Raw genomic sequence first — 23,634 nt, 5'->3', positions numbered from 1 at the left:
TGTGTGTTGTTTTGCTTTTCCATGGTCATTCACGTATCCACCGTACACGTGGCGCACGCGGCTTTGACCCGAGGCCCCCGAGGCCAGGAGCAGCACCGACCGGTCCATTTTGGGTTATGAGATAGCTTGATGCCGTGTTTTGCTTTTTCATGGTCATTCACGTATCCACCGTACACGTGGCGCACGCGGCTTTGACCCGTGGGCCCGGAGGCCGGGAGCGGCACCGACCGTTCGATTTTGGGTTGTGTGTGTCAGTGTCAGGACTGTGGTATGGCTAGTGTTGTACCACGTTGCTCCATGGCTGCCGTTGATTCTGCTTTCATTCGTGGCCATATCAATTGAGTGCCAGGCATCTAACGTGCGCCGATAGGTTACTTACGACCGAGCAGCTGTACTTTATTAGCTGCGTTTGTTTTGACTGCATGGCAGAATCTACAGTACCGCTAGTGCTGTAGGGCCATGGCTAACGTGCGCCGGATGGAGATATTTTTAGTTCTTTATGAATTTGTGGAAGGTGTTGGTCGCATCAGGCCGGTTCCTCTGCAACTTTTGTGGAATGAGCTTATTCTGCACGTCTGTTTGTGGGCCCACCGTGATTTGTTGCACGCAACCTTACGATTCAAAACATAGGTGGGTCACTACACAGAGAACGGATGGGATAGGGATACCGAGCGTGTGGGCCCAACGTGTTTCGTACGTGCCACTTCCATCCAATCCATTCTGAAGATGGGCCCCTCCAGGATTAACGGACATCCCATTGGAAACTCAGGTGGGACACACCACGTGTTCTTACAAGCTTTTTAGGCATGATTTCTTACTTGTCTGGCCCACCTGAGTTTTGGATCGGCCAGTGTTTGGGACTCAGGAAGGAGAACTTGAAGGGGCTCACATGATGAAGGGATTGGATGTCATGCACATATCATGGTGGGCCCCACACACAGCGTTATAGAATAAACGATGGAGTTAGTAAGTCTATAGACTTCATAATTAATTACTTGAATCGAATCTAATGGCCCACTTAGTGGGCTACACAGAGATGGGTCCTTAGTCATAAATGATGGGCTAATATTGGCTGTCACGTCGTATGAAATTTTTAACCTAACTAAACTTGTTGAAACAGGTATCTTCCTCTGTGGATGGTACAGTGCATGTGTTTTCATCTAGGACAAGTGGGGTCCACTTTTTTCAGAAATCCAGGCCGTTGGTGTGTTGCATCACTCCATCGATGGAGCATGATAGTCTTCACCTCTCAACCCATGGCCTGTAAATTGCAGGCTAAGAAGAGAAATATACCAACATACCACATTCAATTGAAAACGGGTGACCAAGATCTTCCAATCTAGGATGAGAAATCATCATATGGGATTGGGAGTATGGTGATCAGAAGGGCCAGATCCTTTGCGAATTTTGAGCCATGGACCATCCAGTCTAATTGATTGAATGTGGTTTGCAACCATTCATAGAAGTGGGCCACGAAGGAGAGTTTTGAGCTGTGGACCATTCTTTCATAGGACGGTCTGGATTGATGAGCTTATGCCTGATTGGATTTTAGAATTGGTATATAAATCGGTGTCCACATGCAATTAGTTTGGTTATAACTAGTAAATAGTCGCCAACTTGTCAATTGAGTAAATATTTGATAAGAAGAGTCAAGCAGATCCACTCATGAAGTGGGCCACAATAGAGAACACAATGGACAGTCGCTGATAATACAAGAATGTTATGTGTGGGCCCCACTGTGATGCGTGCATGACATGAACCGTCCATCATGTGTGCCCCATCACGTTCTCCTTCGCCCGAGGATGATCCAGAACTCAGGTGGACCACATCATTAATATCATGCCTAGAACCTCTTAATCACGTAATGGCCTGATTGTTAGATTGTACATTCATCATCATGGAGCGTATCAACTGAATGGATTGGATAATATATAAAAGGACGGTGGAAAACGCACAATCTGGATGGTTTTAAATAGTAGGAGATCCCATCCCAACTGGCCCCCTCTGGTGTGGCCCACTTGAGTTTTGGACCGGCCTGACTTTTGGGATCCAAGGAGAACATGGTGAATGGATTGTAGACCCCACTAGTTGTCGTGGACCCTACTTTGATTGATGGGCCATCTCTCTGAATTGGCCAGTGAGACATTCCTATTCGGCTCATGAATGATGATATCCTTTGTATTGGCAGTGGCAGTCCTCAGGGAGGTCCATTGCTTAAAAGGTTAGGATTGTTTGATAGGGGCCATCAATCCTCAGATTGAAGGGACGCGGTTTGGCTCGTGACCCCAACACCAGCCAGCTAACTGATGTCAAAGCACTGTCGGCCCCGCCATGATGTATGTGTTTTATCCACGTTGTCCATCCATTATGCAGATTCAAATCTTAGGTGGACCACACCATAGGAAAACAGTGTTAATCGAACATCCACCATTAAAACTTCCTGGGGCTCACTGTAATGTTTATTTGGCATCCAACCAATATCAGATTGATTCAAAAGTTCTGTGGCCATTGAAAAGTTTTCAACGGTAAGAATTCAATTTCCACTGTTTCATGTGGTGTGGTGCACCTTAGATTTAGACTTGTTTCATTTTTGGGCTCATGCCCTAAAATGAGCTGGAAAATGGATGGATGGTGTGGATAAAACACATACATCATAGTGGGGTCCACAGAGCATGCTTTGACACTAGCCAGCTGTCTGGTCAAACCGCGTGCAGATTGAAGAGGGTTTGTGTGGTGCAGATTATTCGAGGTGGAATGGTTTCGTGGCCATGGAATTTTCTATCGTTTTAAAATTCCATGGTGGAGATTTCATGGCTGTGGACTCTTCTTATATTCGGATTCTTAACCATAGAAAAGCAATTTTGCCTTCGTACGTTTCTTTATTTTACTTGTAATGAAAGCTGCCCCATATTCGCCTCTTTATGGTATGGCACGGAAAGGGACGCGGATTGCCTAACGGTGATCTGTGGGGCCCACCATATGTGTTTTATCCACGCAGTCCATCCATTTTACAGTGGCCCAAGGAAGGTTTTAATGGTTGGCGTTCAATCACCACTATTCTCCTGTGATGTGGTCCACCTGAGATTTCGATCTACTTTATTTTTTAGTTCGTGCCCTAAAACAATAATCCAAAATCGATGGACGGTGTGGATAAAACACACGCATCATTATAGGGCCTAAAGAGCACGTCGCTATTGTAGTTTCAATTCCCTAAAAAAGGGGGTTTGAAAGGAACGCGGATTGCGTACGCAAACTTTGTGGGGGCCACTGTGACGTCTGTCTTTCATCTCCGTCCATCCCATCCGTTTATCCAGTTCACTTTTTGGGAAAGGATAACGACGGCCACAATTGAATCCTTCCCACATCCAACCTATTCACAAGGTCACGTAAAAGTGGACAAAGGAAAAACACAGATCATCTCCATCCATAATCTCTGTGGCACCCAAGAAAATTTCAACGGTGGACATTCAATTCCCATCGTGCCCTGTGATGTGGTCCACCTTAGCTTTAGATATGCTTCATTTATGTGATGGACAGCGTGGATAAGACACATGCATCATGGTGGCCCCACAGAGTTTACACGTGCTGAGTTACTCAGCACGCAGTCCGCGTGTGTTTAAATGACCTTTTGTTTTTTCCTAGTAGTTGAGGAGGTTGGTTCCTCTTTAAGCCGTCTGTGACTTATATGTTTTATATCAAAGCCGTCCATCTATTTTCCCCCCTCCTCTTAGAACATAAAACTAAAAATAAAGAAGATTCAAATCTCAGGTGGACCACACTACTAGGAAGCTGTTGGTGATTAAATGCCCACCATTAAAAAATTTATTGGGGACTACCAAAGTTTTGGATTAAGCTGATATTTGTGTTTTCCATTCATCTAGGTTGTGTGACCTTATCAACAAGTTGGATGGCAAACTAAAAATTATGGTGGCCCACCGAAGTTTTTAATGGTTAGCTGTGAAAGAGAGAGAGAGAGAGAGAGAGAGAGAGAGAGAGAGGGAGAACAAGTACTAACCTTACTGCCTTCAACCTCTACTGAGCAACAAAAAACCAAAATAGGGGAGAAGGAGAGGGAAAGAAAGAGAAGGAAGCTTAGGAGGGAGAAATGAGAAAGAGAGGGAATGGGAAAGGAGAAACACCCGGGAGTGAACCCGAATTGGTCTGGAATTTATAGAAAGGGAAGATGCACCTCCAAGGACATTTGGGTGAAGAAAGGGTGTGAAGTTTTGCTTTTTCAAGCTCAAGGTGGTGGTGCACAAACATGGAGTTTCAAAGTTTCTTTTCTTTAATCATTTCTTTTTCCACTTCTTTCACTCCCACCATGTCTGTAAAAAGGTGGTTTTTCCACGTGCATGTTAAGCTTGCATGGCGAATTTCTATATTTTGGGAGGTGCTTTGTTATGTATTAAATGGATCCAAAGTAAGGACCTGAGGCTCATTTGGCATCTCTACTCTAATTTGATAAGAGCTATTTCAATGAGCTCTTTTTTGTTATAACTCTTGTTTTAAATAAGTTCGTTACACCCTCATCCATAGCTCAAGTGGTAGACTGAGTGAAAGATACCCTGTTTCAACACTACGGTCTTGGTATTGATCCCTAGTGGGGGTGGCTAACAGTGAAGTGTGTATGAACTTATAATATTGTGTACTGACAAGCTAACAAAATAATAATAATAATAAGTTCGTTTGATAAAATCATTTTTTTTAAAGTCTAAAAACAATCTCTTATTTGAAGTAAGTATGTTTGGTAAAACCTTTGTGATACTAGAGCATTCCATTATGTCGTACATTAGATGTGGATCAACCATCATATGGTGCCCACCTTTGATGTGGACCGTCCATCGTGTGAGCCAAACCTTCAAAGTGGGTCGTCCATTATGCAAGGCCCGTCTTGAATGTGGACCATTCATCATTAGGGGCCCACCTTGATATAGGTCATCCATCATGTGGGGTCCACCATCAATGCTATTTGTCCTTTGTTTGGGGCTCCTTAATGTCCACTACTCATCATCCATCATTTGGAGTCCACATTTGATGTTTCCATAGTGTAGCCCTACCTTTGAAGTGGATTGTCCATCATGTGGCCACTTTGGATATGGTTTATCCATCATACAAGACCTTGGATGTGATCCATCCATTAGGTGGGGCCCTCTTGATATAGATCATCCATTATGATGGGCAACACTTTGATGTGGGCAATCCATCATGTGAAGCCCACTCCGTCCATTATGTAGGCCCACCTTGATGTAGACCATTCATTATGTAGTGCCCACCATCAATATGGGTCGTTCATCATGTGGGCCGACTTTTGATTTCAACCGGCCATCATGTGGGCCCAAATTCAATGACTATCATCCATTATGTGGGTCCCACATTTGATGTGGACTGCCCATCAAATGGACCCACTTGATGTGCATGTTCCATCAGGCTGGGCCACACTTTGATGCGGATCATTCATCATGCGAGGCCCACCTTTGATGTGAACTGTTCATTATGTGGGCCCACCTTAATGTGGACCATCCATCATGCGAGGCCCCACGTTCAATATGGGTCGTTCATCATGAGGGGCCCATCTTTGACATCCACCATTCATCATGTGGGTCCCAACTTTGTTGTGAACCATCTATCATGTGGGGCCAACTTGATGTGGATATTCCATCATGTGGAACCCACCTGTGATGTCCACCATCCATCAGGTAGGTCCCACGTTTGTTGTGGATTGTCCATCATGTGGGCCCAACCTTCAATATGAGTCATTCATCATGTGGGCCCACCTTTAATGTCAACCTTCCATCATGCGGTCCCACATTCAATGTCCACCATCCATCATGTGGGTCCTACCTTAGACATGGACCATCCATCAAGTAGGGCTTGCTTGATGTGGATTGTCCATCATGTGGGGTTCACCTTTGATGTGATTGTGCATTATGTGTGCCCACCTTTAATGTGGACCATTCATCATATGGGGCCCACCTTTAATATGGGTCGTTCATCATGTGGGCCTACCTCAAAGAGACGGTAAAGAAAAGAGTAAGAGGGTAAGATGGGAATTACTTGAAAAGTTTAAGGACAAACTTATCCAAAAATTAGCCCAAAACGCCTATCCACTTAAGCTAAATAAGTGTTGTTTTTAAAAGTAACCCCTCCTCAACTTATAAAATAGGAGCTTATTTGCTACTTTCTAAACAAATAAGCACCTTAACTAGAGTTTTATTAGTCTTAAGAAAAATAAAATAAAATTATATAAATAAGCCAAAAAGTTCTTATTCGTAGAGATACGACACGCCCCCTTGGGCCCCAAGTGCATGCATTTAGGTGCCCAAAGATAAATCATGTTTTGTTGCATAATAATCCATCTTTCTTCCCCACTAGATGTTTTTCTTAATTAAAGACCTGAGTGCACCCCGCCTTGAGGTATTTTATTGGACCCTTTTGAGTGGAACCCACTGTGTGAGGCCCACACGCTGGAACAACGTGTTGATCACGTTGTGCTCCAGCGTGTGGCCCACCAGAGGGGTTTCAGTCCCCCCTTCTCTCCATCTCCTCACTCTATTCCCTCTCTGCCTTGGATTCCAGGCTAAAGGACCATCATGATGTACATGTTATATCCATGTCGTCCAATCAAGGGACCCACAGTGTGGACCCTCACGCTGTTGGACATTAACATGTGATCACTGTGGGGCCCACCACAATGTGTTTTATCCACATCGTCCAGGGGTGGGGAAGTTCCAAGCGACCACCTTGATGTATGTATTTTATCCACCCCGTCCACTAATGTGGGCCATAGTAGGAGCTCACCACACTACTGGGACAGCGTGCACAACACTGACACTCTTTTGAACGGTCAAAATTTGTAAGGTTCACAAATATCTAATTGATCCCAAATTTTGTGCAGTGATAATATACATAATGCTTGCCATGAGTATTAAATATGGGGTCAATCCGATCTATTTAACCCCTACATCTAATTGATAGAAATCGGACTAGATTTGCTTTCTAATGCAGTGGTTAGCACTAACACCCTTCTAAATAGTCTAGATATATGGGGATCACAGCTATCCAATTAATCCCATATTTTATGTGGTGATAGCATGATGGTTGCCATGTGTATCAAATTTGGGGTCGATATGATCCGTCTAACCCCCTCATCAAATTGGAGCCCAAAATAAGGCCCAAGTTTTTCACCTTTAGATGGGTTTAAATATAGTTGGTATGATCCTTCAACTACACCATCAACGTGATTCTTTTGGGTTTTACTCAAAATCAAACCTTAGGGCCCAAACACCTAAGCCCAAACAAAGTTGATGGGCCTCTCATGAACCCGACTAGAAGTTGGCTTGGACCTTCACTAGAGTTACTATGTACATCTCAAATCAACTACCTACTAATAGGCCCATATGAATGGAATGTGTGAGGATAAATACAAAGGGTGAAACCAAGAACTAATTGCGAGTAGGGGTGTACACCGAGTCGAGCTGGCCTCAGCTCGACTCAACTCGGCCACTAGCTGACCCCTAGCTTGAACTCGGCTCGGCTCAATCCTCGAGCTTGACTGGCCAACTCAGCTCGGTTCGGTCAACAGCTCATGCCAGTTTGAGCCAAGTTCTCCTATGCAGCATTTTCACAAACACATGGACTGCACCTTCAAAATCTCACTATATGTAAAACAGCAGCAGTGGTTTTACAGGTATTTTATCAAACACCTTCTAAGCAACGTAAAAATCAATTAAAAAAAATGGTATTTGTTTCTTATACACACCTTCCTTGCTGCCACCATACTTCATTGAGTCATTTCATCAAGCACTTGGTAAGCAACATCAATATCAAAGTAACCGAGTCACCGAACTGGTTCGATCGGAGTTCAATTCAAGCTGGGGCCAGCTCGTTCAAGCTCAAAAAATCAGCTCAACTCGGTTCGAACTCAGCTTCGAACCGAGTCGAATCAAGCTTTTTCAAGTCGAGTCGAGCTAGCTCGGTTCGTGTACACCCCTATTTGGGAGTAAATAATGAAGCAATCAAAAGCAAAGTGAATCTTAGCCACCCTAATAATGAAAAAGAGTCATATTAAACCAATAAGGCAACCAATGTAGTGATGATTCTAGTGCCCGTAGATGATAATAATGATAGTATTTTGTATTAGTATGGATAGTAGCTGGCCTAATGATCATGATTGAGGGACTGGTTTGGTAAATGAGTATGGGCTAATCAAGGCAAGGGATAGCATATTTGCATATAAATTCAGTTCATGCATCATGAGCATGATGAAATCATGAATGCTTGAGTGGTTAGTAGTGCTACCTCACATCCTTGATTATGCAATAAGTAGTTCTTATTTTATCTGTATGAGCTCCATTTCAATATGACTGGTTGAGTCATCCACGTGCGCATAAGTACCAATTGCTTTGTATGAATGTCATATGACATGAACACTTGATTACTTGATTTTGTGCATGACATCGATTATACTCTAGAGTCCACGGTCATACTGTATTATATGGACAATACTTGATAACTTGATGTTGGTGATGATATGATATGATTTGTCAATCCCAACGAGGGCAGGACACCAGGAATATAAAATACTAGCAGTGACAAGGCTCTTTGAGTTGATAGTCCCTAAACCTTGATGGTACGTGGGGATGCCTCTTTGCCGGACTGAGTGGACGCATGGGTCATGGATTTGACTCTTACTATCAAGGTTGTGATGAGATAGGGTGGGTCTAACTTGCTTTAGGACTGAGGTGTGAATAGGGACCGGCTTGACCCTGCCGACAAGAAGAAGCACAGATGAGGGTCCGTTACTAGCTTGCCTAGTGATGATTTAACAACTCCACTAACAAATAGCAAGGTCGATCCCTAGTGTCTGATGCATGGGTGTCAACCCCGATTGTTCCCGAGTGATTCAGCGACAGTATGGACTATGCAATACAATTATGACGGTAGCGGCCCGCTGAATTACCATTTGAGTTTGGCATTCACTCCGTGGATTTCTGTGTTATATATCATGTATCATGAGCATTCTTGCATTTTGGCTACGTATAAACATTGAGGCATTTTCCATTACAGTCTTCATCATGCATCCCGCACTAATATTATGAGCCCCTACACTTACGAATATACTTGCAAACTCCAGGCATCAAGATGAAGGAAGAGTGAAAATTTGAACCTAGCAAATGAAGAGGAAAAAGGATTGTGTACCCGAAATATTGTGGCCCACTTAAGTGTTAGATCTGCCTTATATTCGAACCCACGTTTTAAAATGAGCTGACAAAAATGATAGATAGAGTGCATTTCTAAAAAACTTTATAGGACACTCCATTTTTTTGAGATCCTCTGTTGGTGGGGGTTCAATAACACGGTTTCAAGCTGTGGTCTACCTGAGATTTGGATCTTCATTACATTTGGATCTATCCATTAAAATAAGCTGGAAAAACCGGTGGACGGAATGACTTCTCAGAAATCTCAGGAGAGCCACACGACATTCAGCTTGGTTTTGACAGTGAGCGGTCAATACCACTTTGTGTGGCCCACCTGATTGTTGGATATACCTCATATTTGGGCCCACCCGCCACAATGAGCTGAATCAAATGGTTGACGGAGTGGATTTCTGAAAAACATCAAGGAGTGAATTCCCAACATGGCATAAATAGAGATCCCATCCATTTATCACATGAAGGATTCGTTATGATTCATTAAGATATTTAAGTTTAATAACCAAACTAAATTAAGAAAACTTATTTGATGGTATCCAAACGGGCCCATAGTGACTCAGATCGAAATCCTACCAAGTCAAGTTGACTCGGCTGTGTTTCAAGTCAAGACACCGAGTTTTAGGACCATGCAGCAATATCGTCACACCAATATCTAGTTTAGTGATGACGGGCCCATCATGCCATTGGCTACAATATGGAACCATGGGCCCCACTTGAACAAAATGAAAGCTACAAACATTGAGCCCGAGCATTGTACAATACCTCAGAAATAGAACACAGTAGCAATTAGAAGGGTGCTACATACAACATCTCTGTAGAGCATAAATCATTACAGATCTCACCATTGACAAGATGGTCCCCCAATAAAGAGCAGAGCAGTCACTGAGACACCCCTAATCATACTCAACAAATATAAGTTACAAGCTTTTATATCGTTTGAGCAGTATTATCCATGCAAAACCACCCCAGACTGCTAGCTCACGTTGACCCGACTTGTGTCCACGGATCCACTCCGGTTTTCAATCCCTTCCAGCCATTCCGCCAGTTTGGCTTCTTGATCGGATCTATACTTCTCATAATTCTCTAACATCGGTGATGGATCATGGGCTGAGGAGCTTTCGTCAATGATAGTGGGCAAATCGAAATGCTCATCCACCATATGGCTTGACAAGGGCAGTTCATCAGCTTCCATATCCGTACGAGTTGAAATTACTTCAGCAGCTACCACAGACACAGGCGGTGTAGAAAATGAAATGAGCCTCTCACCCTTTGGGTCTCCCAATGGAGAAGCATCTAGTTGGGACCATCTAAGAGATGCAGCTCTCTGCTTTGCCGAGTTTAGAACTGTAGAGAGATAACCACCGCTGCTCCCACCATCCTGCTGGGCACGACCTGCATTAAAGCTAAAGCCTGCGGCTCCCCAAGAGCTGCTTCTTCCCATCTGAAAACCCAAACTTGGGTTCTGGATTAACCTGGATTCACAATTTATGATTTAGCAACAGACTGCAAAAGGTTGTTTGGCATGGTTAACTAACTTCCTTTGCATTGCTGAACCAAACTTGGTGGTGCACAAGCTTCATTTTTGGGTAGGGTTGGCAATGGTCCAGATCTGACCCATCATGGTCAGCCTGAAGGCCCAGCCTGAATCTCAATCGGGCCCAGCCCGAATAGTAATCGGGACTTTGATATCAGGTCAAAGTCCAAGCACTAAAATCATAAACCAACCTTGACCACAGCCCAACCCGTTTCTTAACTGAACTTCAAAATCAGGTTCATAACCAAACCGCAAGCCTTTATTGCAGGCCAGATCCCAATCTTATTCAGGCAGAGACCCAAAACCTGATGGTTGTTAATATTTGAACTAACGGTGCAAATCCCCACCACCACCATCATAACATCCAAGTATTAATATCCAGACTAATGGGTGTGAATCATCACCACCGCCACCATAACCCCATCTTTTAATTATTAATGTTTGGGCTAAGAGGTATGTAAAACAATGCAAAGAGAGATGGAATAGAGAAGAAAGAACGAAAGAGATGAGAAACGAATGTAGAGAAAAAAATGGGCCGAAGTTATTGTTCATCCCTTACGAAAGTTTCATAATTACAGAAATGTCATTAATAACAAAAGCAAACATTCTCTCATGTCCTAGACCAAAATAACCTATATAAGTGCACATATGCAGGTCCATATCACATTCATTACCACTTCCCCTCAAGTTGGAGCACATATATAATTTGTGCCAAGCTTAGAATATTTGTGTAGTCTGAGTGGAACAAAGAGCTTTGGCAAAGACATGAACAAGTTGGTCCTTAGATTGAACACGTAAAGTAGAGATTTCGCCAGTGGAAACTTTATCATATATGAAGTGACAATTGACTTCAATGTGTTTCGTTCTTTTGAGATAGACTGAATTTTTTGCCATGTGTAAGCAGCCTGATTGTCACAAACTAATTGCATAGGTAGGTGTACTGCAAATCCCATTTCTAGCAACAATTTCTTGATCTACATTAACTCACAGGAGGTGTACTGCAAATCCCATTAACTCTATACTCTACTTCGGCACTCAATTGGGCCACCATGATCTGCTTTTTGCTCTTCCATGTGACTAGATTTCCTCCCGAAAACGTAAAATATCCAATAGTGGATCATCTATTTACTAAGGAACCTGCCCAATCTACATCTGAATATCTTGCAACTCAAAAATGACCATTCCTTTTATACAAATTTCATTGACCTGGTGCACCTTTCAGGTAACACAAAATTCAAATAACTACAACCATAAATAAATGTGTTGTGGGGGGGGGAAGGTGGTTGTGTGGACAACTGGAATGTCAGGATGTTAAACAAGTTGGGTTTTCCTTAACATTGTTGCAGCATTTTTGGGAAGGAGAGGATCGACATGCCTCTTTGAGTACCATAACAATGCCAAGATCAATAGAAGTATGACTGACATTTCGCAAGGTTTCTGTCCTTTAGATAGTGGACCACATGGGTTTCCCTTGGGCTTTCTCCAGCCTTGGAGGGCTGTCAAAAGAGGAGACTTGAGGGAGGATGTTTGAGTCCCATGACCAAGCTAGTCTTTGGGCCCAAGAAGGAAGGTCTTTGGTTGAGGAGATCAGTATATATTCAGACCCTTTCGTATAGTGGCTAGCATTAAAAGGATTGGGTGCAAAGGTGTTATCATGAATTTGTCTCTCTCACAAAAGCACAAGAAGGTGAACATTGGCCACTGCTTTGAAAGCATTTGAGTAAGGTGAGGTTGTGTCCAAAGATTCAGTCTTTATAGGAGGAAATTAGCATTAATAGCATGATCTTTGTAACCAGGTGCTGCTCCTGCTGGTCAAGGGTTCGAGTACTCATAGGTGGCGAAATTCCACTAGCGTGAGTGTGCGGGGGTGTGTGTGTGTGTGTTAAAAATAAATAAATAATAATAATAATAAAAAGGTGCTGCTCCTGCTGCTTAGCTGTTTATTACTTGCTAACATTTTCAAACAGACTCTTCCCTTCCCCTGAATCCAAATTGTTTGCCACTTTGCTTAAAGCTTCATGCAATTGGTAAGGGGTGTTAACCAAAGATTGCTAGTATAATTGGTAAGTAGCATAAAGGAAATTTATATGTAGGTAAGGGGTGTTAACCAAAGATTGGTAACATGGGGAAGTAGAAATTTGTTCACAGTAAAATCTTCTGCACTGCTTTTCCTGGAAGGGATGACACGTCGACTGAATAGTCGTTTGTGGGTTCCTCACAGCCATCTTCATCGTAGGAATCTTCAGTCCCTTATTGGGGCAGTGTTCTTTGGAGACTGCTTGCCCATAGTTGCATGATTCTTCTAACCAGGTGCACTTCTGCTTCGAACCGTGCTTCAAACTCGCACACTTTATCCTCCCCATCTGTGCCCAACCTATCCTTCAACTCAGAGATTGGTAATCTGAGTTTGGTGTTTTTAATGCTTGGCAAAGTTATGGATGCTCTGTTTTCTTCTTCTTCTTCTTCTTCTTTTGTGGTTGTCATATGCAGAAGGACAGAAACTGAAAGCTTTGATTTATGAGGTACAAGTTCAGGAAGGAAAAGGTTGTACAGGTCACGAGGGCAAAATGGTCAATGGAAATAGAATAGCAAGTACATTAAGTGATGGGGGAGAAGATAGCAACAAAGGTGGATGACTCGATGGATGATCTATTCATTGATTTGTAGGAGGAACTCGATTGGGAGTCCAGTGATGCCATGCTGGTGGGAAGTTTAGAGGTCAATTTCAATTGTTGTCTGAATAATATGATTTCTACCTTCAGCATTAGCCTCTCTCTTTTTTTGAGACGTGCCAGATGAAGTTTGTTTGTACGAGACTATGATTTGGACAACAGGAATTGCCATTTGGGTCTTTTAGCATTGTCTAAAGAAATGGTGTATAATTCCCATGGGGGAATTCTTGTAAATTCTATTTACTACGTGGGTACTCTCATATTCTATGTAAATCTTTTAGATAGGCTGGAGGAGATCTCCAGAATCTCTCAAGATAAGCATGAGAAGATCTAGAGAATCCTCCCACGTACACTTACATGATGATGAAGAATCATCTCATGCTTCCTAGACAATAGACTAACATCCCCCAAATGACTAGTGCAATCTCCATCATGAGACTTGCAAAAACTCAATTTGAATCTCAACCCTTGCTGGTGTAGTTCCCACTAGCCTACGCGCACAAAACCTCAGGCCAACAAAATCCAAATCATTGTTAGCAAAATGTCACCCAGAAAGAAAAGAAAAGAAAAGAAAAGAAAAGAAAAGGGTACTAGAAACACACTGGTTTAATTCGGACAGAATTTAAATGAAAACAGGAAAAGAATCAGTCAAAAATATGGATAAGCCAAAAAAGACGTGAAGTGAAAGCTCGGGCTTAATACGGATTTAACTAAAAAAAAGGGGGGGTGGGGGGGCGATTTGAATACACGACAACTTAAAAAAGAAAGGTGAAAAATATACACCACAACTCGTGCATGAATCATACACCATGTGGGGGGGGGGGGATGCAACAAGGCCACTTCGTTCACACAGTGTAGCCCACCTCAGTTTTATATCAGGCTGACTTCTGTATCTTCTCATCATTTTGGTGAGTTATACTTGATTAACAGGTTTGATGAAAGATACATAGCCACAGCCGCACGCATTCCACAGCTGCAGCCTGATAATGATGAGGGTGTGGAGATCGAGCAACCACAACAAAGCAGATTTTCATTTTGGTGATGAGTTTTATTAAGGTAAGTATGTTCTTTTATTTACAATTAAGGTAAGTGTTTCTATACCCACAAATTCACCAAGCAAGCACACACTTCACACTACCAAACTTGTCCTTAAAATAACTCTCCTGACAAACAATCAAGTTCAATCAAGTTAATGTTATCCTTAATCAAGTTGCGGGCGAGTTAATCAAACAATACTAATTTTTTTCCCTTATGGATGACAAGACAGGAATCACAGGATAGGACACAAAAGTCTCTAGTATGTTGAAGACTTTAAATGGAATGCACGTTGTAATTTATGCAAATCTTCAGGTATGTAATGTACACTACATTATGGTAAATAATGGCAATCACCTACAACTTTGAAATATTTTGATATTACATTCATTCTAAAATATCTATCATTGCTATTAGATAGTTAGAAACTTAGATATATGAGTTTTATAGTCAATCCTAGGTTGTCAGATTCAAAAATTCATCAGACAGGCCGATATAACTTTCTTACCAAATTGTGGACCGTTACACTACCACAAACATGTTCAAAATTATAAACGAATGTATTTTGGAATATTTAAATTTTTCTGGATTTAATAAATTATTTTTTGGATTTTTCTGACCAAAATAAAAAATAAAAAAAATCTGACCGATACAGTGCCCGCTGTTACACCGTATCGGTAACGGTGGGCACCAGTACGCCCACCATTACCACAACAGGACACAACACATGGAACAATGTGAGGGGACGCCTACCCTTGATTTACACAGGAGCCGACCTGAATTTAGAAACAGCCTGATTTTCAGCCTGCACATTCATCCCAACCAGGTGAAGGGTCTAAATAGCCTGGATTTCATATATACAACATGGTGGACCCTCCAACCTAATCAAGAGTGGTTGTTCCCTCCCAACTTGTTCCCTGTAATGTGGCCCACCTGATTAACAGATGCCTGCTTTTAGAACCCAGGGGGTACAATCAATGACGCATATGATGTGCGGATGTCGGCCCTACACCCATCCAGTACCATCGTGCCTTGCAGTGGTACCGGTACCATTGGAGCACACCCCCCCCCCTATTGAAGAGCTACAAGAAGTGTGTTTTGTTTTGGAGATATCTCTTCACCACATTCACAAGGAAATAAATTGCCTTTGTCAATGAGCTTCCTAAGGAGTTCTCTCTAGATAGCCTCTCCTTGTACGGATTGCTACCCCCACACTAGTAATCCTGTGCTTCTATTTGTTTCGCCTCTTTGTATCATTGTATTCTTTTACACAGCTTTCTTTATAACAGTAATGTAAATATATTGATACAAGAAAAGAAAAAACATACGAGAATTCTAGCAATGAAATGGATAAAAAAGAAAATGACAAATAGAGAAGCTTACCCTTTCTTTGGTTGAGATGCTGACATCATGAGTAGAGATCTCTTGATGTCTTTATTCATTTCATCAGCAATGGTTATGCCACAATCCTTCATCGACCTCACCATTGCAATAGAATCTTCCAAGTCTTCTGTGTGCAGGGTTATTTCACGAGAGTTCTCGACAATTCTATCCTACAAAAAATGTGCCAAGGCATTCCCACGAGAACTGCTGTCTATTATACCCAAAAAGCTATCAATGAATAGTGATTAATGATAGACGGACGAGGAAGAAAAAAGAATCAGCCATTTATTTACAAATCACCATGACAACATACATAGAGCTATCGCTACCAGTCTATACAATTGCAAGTTTTATACAATTTCTTTGTTTTGAACTAATATACTGTGAATTGACTGCCTCAGTTCTCAAGAGTGATCAAGGGTTGCACTGCCTAGCCTAATCCACTAGCTTTTTCGAAACAGTTATGTGGGCAAAAATCCCCTTTTCCTCAATTGAAGCACCTAAACCCATAACATGCTTTCTAGAGACATTCAAACAGCTCATGCTATTTTCCTGAGGTCCCTCCTCAAATGTTCTCAAAAGATTCCTCTTCACCCTGCCTTTCAATCTATATCAAAGTCCCTCACCAAAAGCAAAAGACAGTCAGGTACAGTTCCTCACTAACCAGGTTTAGCTAAACCCTTTTATGTGCCCACAGAGACCACAATCAGACATCAACTAGTTAATTCCATTTAACTTTGAGAAATCTGGGAAAATATTACTTCAGGGAAAAAATAAATAAATAGAGCAAACAATAATATAAAAAAACAGGGCCTGAAAAAAATAAAAAACAGACCACACAAAAACAGCAAAACAAAACCGCCCCTTAGAAAATACAGAAGAAAAGCTGATAAACTGAGGAAAGAGTTGGCCCCAAAAGGGATGGGAGCTACTTATCTCCTGTCAACAATCTGGATCTAAGTCCTTGGAGCACTCAGATTTTCCAGGCCATCACTGAATTGGCTTCTCTCTGGACATGCAGAATGTGACCAGGATTTTTTCACTTTATTTCCTTGGGTTAGGTTTTTTTTTATTGGCGGGCAGGCTCCGCTCTGCAAGTCTTTGCAAACCTGAAGATCGTCCTTTGAAGATTCTGGTGTTTCTCTTAGACTACAGGAACCACAAAACAGTAAACAAAACCATGTTTCAAGCACAGGCCAATCTGGCCCCATGCGGCTGACCCCCAGCAGTGAATACTGTCCAACACTGCATATGTTAACGGCCCGTAACAGTCCTGTAACAGTTTTTTCAAAAAACAAAAAAGGCCAACGATCTTTACGGGGGGTGTAACAGCCATCAAGGCCCGTATCGTAACCGTAATGGCGGTGGCCATTGCCGTTTTGGAACCCCTTGCCCATGATATACCAAATTTGATTAACAGAGGGGACGATAACTCATGCACATAGAAGACATCTGTTCGGCATAACCATTCCACGATGTTGAAGGTGGTCTAACATAAAAATCTTGTCACCAGAGGGCAACCAACCAAATGCTCAAAGCCTTCAAGGAACATCAGCATCCCAGATTCTGAAGAATGCACACCCTCTACTCCCATCACCACCAGATAGCAATTTAGCTAAATATTTGTCCGAAAAAAGATCGCCAGGCTAAGGCCCAAATCCTCTTGTCCTCTCTTGAAAGGGGAACATATACAGAATTCAGGAGGTGCAAAAGTTTAGTAAAACTCACAATTTCATCATCGTTGAGTTCATGTGAAAACATGGGAGTTCAGACAATCTTGCTGCCCAACCTATGGCAGAAATGGACCTGAGCCCCCTTTGTTGATGGCTAGAAGATACAGTCTTTTAAATTTCTCAGCAAGCGGATTTGAGAAAACCAAGTGTCTTCCTAGAACCTAACTCTAAGGTTGTCTCCAACACAAAAGTAGAGATTGTTAGCATAAAAAGGGTGAGCCCACAAAATGGCTTTCCATATCGGCAAACTGATTAACCACAGAGCAGCTTTCACTAACCATCTGTTGACCTCCTCTCTATACCTAGCAAGGTTTAAATCATTGTCCAAAACCAGTACATATCGGCCGGTATGTACTGGTACTGTCCATGGGCAATACGGATATATCAGCCCAAGACAGCCTGATACAAGACAATACAGGGTGATACGATATGATATCAGTTGTGAACAATAGGATACTCAATATTGACCTATTTTAAACCATGGTACCTAAAGACCAAGACACTTCTCGAAAGGGGTTTTTCCCCATTTCCTGAATGCCAAAACCATTTACCAAGCAGCACTCACATTCTGAAGCCCCAGAACTCCACTCCTTATAGGTTTACAAAATGAATCCCAGGCCACCAAATGAATTTGCAAGCTTGCCAATTATTGCACAAGAAACGTTTCTGAGAGTCTGAATAGCCTCTATCTTGCTTATTATCTTAGCAGGACACCTCAGGACTGATAGAAGATAAATCAGAATTGAGGCCAGGACCAATTTGATGAGGTTAATCCCTCCTTCCCTCTGTCTTTTATACATCATAAGGGAGAAGGTCACAAATCCAAATGGTTGGACCACAAGTAATGGTCCATCCAGCAGATAATTTCTAACCTATCATGTATTGTGACATCCAACCCTTTCAATGGGTTGGTCCCACACAGGGATCAACTAGTACGCATCAGGTAGGCCACACCATAGAAATGGGGTGACTTGATACTTTGGTTGTGTATTATGCTCGATACACAGGCACTTAGCATGGTATTATTTGGCACATGTTAACCCAAATTAAACCAATTAAATTGTGAATCCCACTCTCATTAAGTTATAGTATAAAAATCAGGTTGTTTGAACAACAATAACCACTTATTCGTGGACACTTGTTATTTGAAATAAGGCCATTGGATATTCTTCATTTCTAAGAGTCCAATAAGCAACCAACACTACTATTTTGATAACCAACTTAGAGTTATTTTTAGTCCTAAATTGGTGCCCATAATTTGGATGGTTTATTTTGAATTATTTGTATGCCACGTAAGCAATTTCATAGCAATTTTCTCTACCAGAGTATCAAAGTATTCTCTATTTAAAAAGTGAGAGTTGGATGATGCTCTAGAACCGTATAACACTTGATACGCATGCACTCTAATATATTAACTCAAACCAATTAAATTGTGGAACCAACTTTCACTACGTCACGACCCCAAAATTATATTGTTGTCCAGTAAATGTCCACCAATCTCATCATCAGAAGAGGAAATAAACCTTATATTTTTGTTATGAGACATAATTTGGACAATTTAAATTTAATTACTTGTATGCCATGTGTTAATTTTTGAAAATAATTAATTGGTTGTGTTTTCGTACATGTCTTCTATGATTTGTAAAGCTTATGAACTGATTTTTAATATAGTTACATCACTTCTATCAAACATTGCATAGTTTAGGAACCTAGACAAAGGAAACTTATTTGTGTACTTGTTTTTTGTGATCTTTTGAGTTCTAAGTGTGTGATGATTAGCATTCCCTGAAGTTTCATGGAAAAATTTAACCAATTTTCCAATGTTTCCCAAAAACAACGATACATGCGATATTTCCCATGCGATGCCTAATATGTTTCCATATCCCAAGGGTTCGATACATGCATTGATACTGATACTGAAAATAGTGTCTATATGAACCTCTATAAATGTTCTCAAACATCTTCCTGGGAAAATTCAACCAATTTCCCAATGTTTCCCAAAAACAATGATATATTATATGCGATATATACGATATTTCCCATGTGAAACCCAATATGTTGCCATATCCCAAGGGTGCGATATATAAGTTGATACTGATACTGAAAACAATGTCTATATGAACCTCTATAAATGTTCTCAAACATCTTCTAGGGCTAGAATACGGCGTGAGTATGCTACACACTAAAGGCTTGTTTAGTAGATGCCTAAAAATGAGTTCATCTCATTTTAGTTAACAGTAATTACATATTAGACATTTTTGTAAGGATTAAAAATAATATTGATATTCAACAATTTAGATAAACTATAAACTCTGATACATAAACTGTTAACTAAAATGAGATGAACTAATGTTTAGGCATCTACCAAATAGGCCCTAAGGGAGCATGGGGAAACAACTGATGGTACACATGGCATGCATTTGCATCACAATCCAGACCATCCAAACTGTCCGCCCCAATCAGGGTAGGGAATAACTAAAAAGTCGCACCTTTCAAGCAATCAAGACCATCTAATTTCCCAAGTAAATTTGGACTGTTGACCATTTTCCTTCCAATTGCCTGTTTGATGGAAGCCAATTGGATGGTAAAAGTGTAAGTGTTTTGCAACATTTGAGGTCTCAGGTTGAATCACAGTGGGGATGGGGCAAAGCCCAAAAGTCAGACCGCTCAAACAATCGTAACCATCCAATTCCTCAAGATAAATCTGGACAATCAAACATCGTCTTCCTAAGGGGTCGTTTGGATGCCTGTAAAGTCCTTAAGTTGTAAAGGGATTACAGGTAATCTGATTACAGGGGTTGTTTGGATGCATGTATTTGCCTGTAAAGGCTTTACAGGCTATAAAAAGAATACAGCTTTTAGCTGTAATCTAAAACCTAGTAAAAAGACATGTTTCAAATTACAGGTAAAGTCTTTACAGCTAAAAAGGCATTACACATGTTAAAACACAATGGTTAATATATACTCATGATATGTGGGGCCCATCGTAATGTGTATGGTGCATCCAATCTATCCATCATGTACTTCCCTTGATGCTCTCCTGTGGCCCTAAAAAAACAGCTCGTCCATTATCAAATGGACCACACGAGGGAAGGATGGGACGTCCATCATTAAAATTTTCTAGATTGCATTTGACGCCCACTGTGATGGGTGGAAGACATCCAATCCGTTTAGTGTGTGCATGCTTTAATGCCCTCTTAGGGCCCTAAAAAAAAATCAAGTCTTTCTTATGTGATTTTTGCAGATTTTGGAAGGTTCACCACCCAATCTCTCTGGTATGAATACCTACTTTATTCATTGTTTAGCCAAACACACAATCTGTTTACCTGTAAACAGATTACCACTTAAAAGCCAAACGGAATAGCATGTAAACCGATTACACCTGAAACTCTTTTCAGGTTTAATGTGTTTACAACTGAAAAAACTACGGGCATCCAAACGACCCCTAACAGTCCATTTGACGGCAACCCATCGGAAGGTGAGGATCTTACAATGAAAGTGTGATTTTCCGGTTATGTTCCATGATAAACAGGGACCACGATTTGAACGGCCAGGATTGGCGTCCTTATGCCACGTGTACTTGATGCATTGTCAACACTCTATTACATTGTAGCAAACTAACACCTTATCCTAAATCCTATCCCAAGTACCAAATCCCTAAATCAAAAGAAAGAAAACAAAAGAGAAAAAAAAATTTTTAAAAATCAAGAAGATATAAACCGAAACAGGGAATATTCGCAGGAGAATACCTTGATATGGATGAGGTTGGGGACGGCGTTTTGGGTGTGTTGCTGGACGTAGAAAAGCCCGACTGAGGGCTCATTCGCTATGTATTTTATCATTTCACCCAAGGATTCATTCACTGTGCAGAAACGAAAAGATATTGAGATTGAGAAAGGGAATTCCAAGGGATCTGGTTTTGGTAGATTGATAGTAACGGCTGAGAAATCTGTACCGTCCATGAAGCCATCGACAGTTGAGAATTCATGCATCTTGTTGGAGGAGAAGAGCCGTTCATCACTACTTCTGCAATGCCGTGATTTGGTAAGGGAGTGATTGTGATGTCGATGCAAAGAAAGAGAGGACGACAGAGTGACGCGGGAGAGCGGATTGGGTGAGACCCCGGGACGCGGATTGCGTCCTAACCCCGCCCGTCTCCAGATGGGAACGGGCACGAGCTTTGAGTGGCCACCGTGATGTATGGGTCTTATCCACACCGTTCATCCACTTTTTCGTATCATTTTAGATTATAAACCCAAAAATTAGGTAGATCCAAGACTTAAATGGATTACAGATTTGGGATTAAAAATTCTTACCGTTGAAAAGTTCTTGGGAGAATAGAAGTTTTGGACGGATCTGATTTTATTTTTTTTTCTCTTATCCAGGTATATTTAACTTCATGAATAAGTTGGATGGTAAATAAACATCACCGTGGGCCCTAGAAAAATTTCAACGATGAGAATCATTATCACCGCTGCTTCCTGTGGTGTGGTCCATTTGAACCTAGGATCTTCTTAATTTTTGACACTACACCCTAAAATGATACAAAAAAATGGATGGACGGTGTAGATAAAACCCATACATCATGGTGGCCACTCAAAGCTCCTGCCCGTTCGCAGCTAGAGACAGGCGGTGGTAGGCCGTAATCCGCGTCCGAGACCCCGGACTCGGAAGCGGATTGCGTACTGAGTAACTCAGTACTACCCTTTATCGTACTCAGTAAACCATTTTGACCTCATATTGAATATCTGTAGCGTATCCACGCCGTCCATCCTATTTTTCGTCTCATTTAAGTGGTTGATACAAAATTTTAAGCATATATAAAGCTCAATTGAACTACAACATAGTAAACAGTGAGTATAATGACGACCACGGTCGAAATCTTCCCAGGGCTGAAACTGATGTTTATTTGTCATCTAACCTGTTCATAAAGTCACACAGACATGGATGAAGGTAAAACAAAAATATCATCATGATTCAAAACTTCTGTGGCCCCTAATAGATTTTCAACGGTTGACATTCAATTCACCCTGTTTCCTGCATTGTGGTCCACTTGAGCTTTGGATATGCTTCAATTTTTCACTTAAGCTAAAATAATATGGTAAAACGGATGGACGGCCTAGATAATATACATAAATCACGGTGGGCCTCACAAAGTTTAGCGTACTGAGTTAATCGGATTGAAACGGACGGTGCGGCACTTACTATGGGGCCCACCTTGATTTATATTTTATATATCTACTCCGTCCATCCGTTTTTCAGGATCATTTTAGGGCATCATTCCAAAATTGAAGCAGATCCAATTAATAGGTGGACCATACCATGCGAAAAAGTAGTGATTGACTATTAATGAGCCACCAAAGTTTTGGGTCAAACCGATATTTGTTTCACCAATCAGTTTGGATGGAATGTAAACGCTACGGAAACATCAAGGAACGCCTTAATAAGTTTTTAAGTATTCAATCACAACTGTTTCTTATGGTATGGTCCACCTGATTGTTGGATCTGCTTAATTTCTAAAATAATACCATAAAATGATCTTCAAAAACGGATGGACGGCATGGATGGAGAAAAATATTTCAAGGTGGGCCCCACTGTAAGGGCCGCACCATCTTGGGTGGGTACGGGGTCTCACCTAACCAGCTCTGTGATGCGGATAGTCGCCGTACTGAAATCCTCTACAACACTTATTATTGGAAGCGGATTAGCTGGTGTACCACACACCACCGATGTGGCTGGTGTGTTGACGTCAACAAGAGGTATGAGTTATATCCAAACCGTCCGTCCACTTGGTGAGCTCGACGTAAGGCTTGATCTGAAAAATAAGACAGATCCAAAAATCAAGTGGACCACACTGTAAAAAGCAGTGGAGGATTGAACCTCAAATTAGGTCTGTGGGTGATGTGGTCTTAGAAACCTGTGGGTTCCACCATATTAGACCTCATGTGATGTGGAGTGATTCCATATAAAGTTATCCTTCTTTTGATCTTTGAGCTTCAAATTCTGTTACATGCATTTTATTTTATTTTTATTGCTATTAGTTTTATTTTGATTATAGTTGCATC

The 23,634-nt window shown here is 41.5% G+C and overlaps 1 protein-coding gene across 1 annotated transcript; it reads right to left on the bottom strand.

The window, feature by feature from the left end:
• Nucleotides 1-9,963: 9,963 nt before the first annotated feature.
• Nucleotides 9,964-21,737, bottom strand: LOC131237241 (uncharacterized). The gene is made up of 4 exons (XM_058234933.1): nt 21,525-21,737; nt 21,319-21,431; nt 15,837-16,006; nt 9,964-10,684 (listed from the first exon to the last, which is right to left on the bottom strand). The coding sequence occupies exons 1-4, from the start codon at nt 21,559-21,561 to the stop codon at nt 10,186-10,188; spliced, it is 819 nt and encodes a 272-aa protein (XP_058090916.1). The 5' UTR covers nt 21,562-21,737; the 3' UTR covers nt 9,964-10,185.
• Between the last annotated feature and the right edge of the window lie 1,897 nt (nt 21,738-23,634).

This window comes from Magnolia sinica, chromosome 1, assembly GCF_029962835.1.
Source record: "Magnolia sinica isolate HGM2019 chromosome 1, MsV1, whole genome shotgun sequence".
Lineage (NCBI taxonomy): Eukaryota > Viridiplantae > Streptophyta > Magnoliopsida > Magnoliales > Magnoliaceae > Magnolia > Magnolia sinica.
This window is presented reverse-complemented; position numbering and strand designations above follow the sequence as displayed.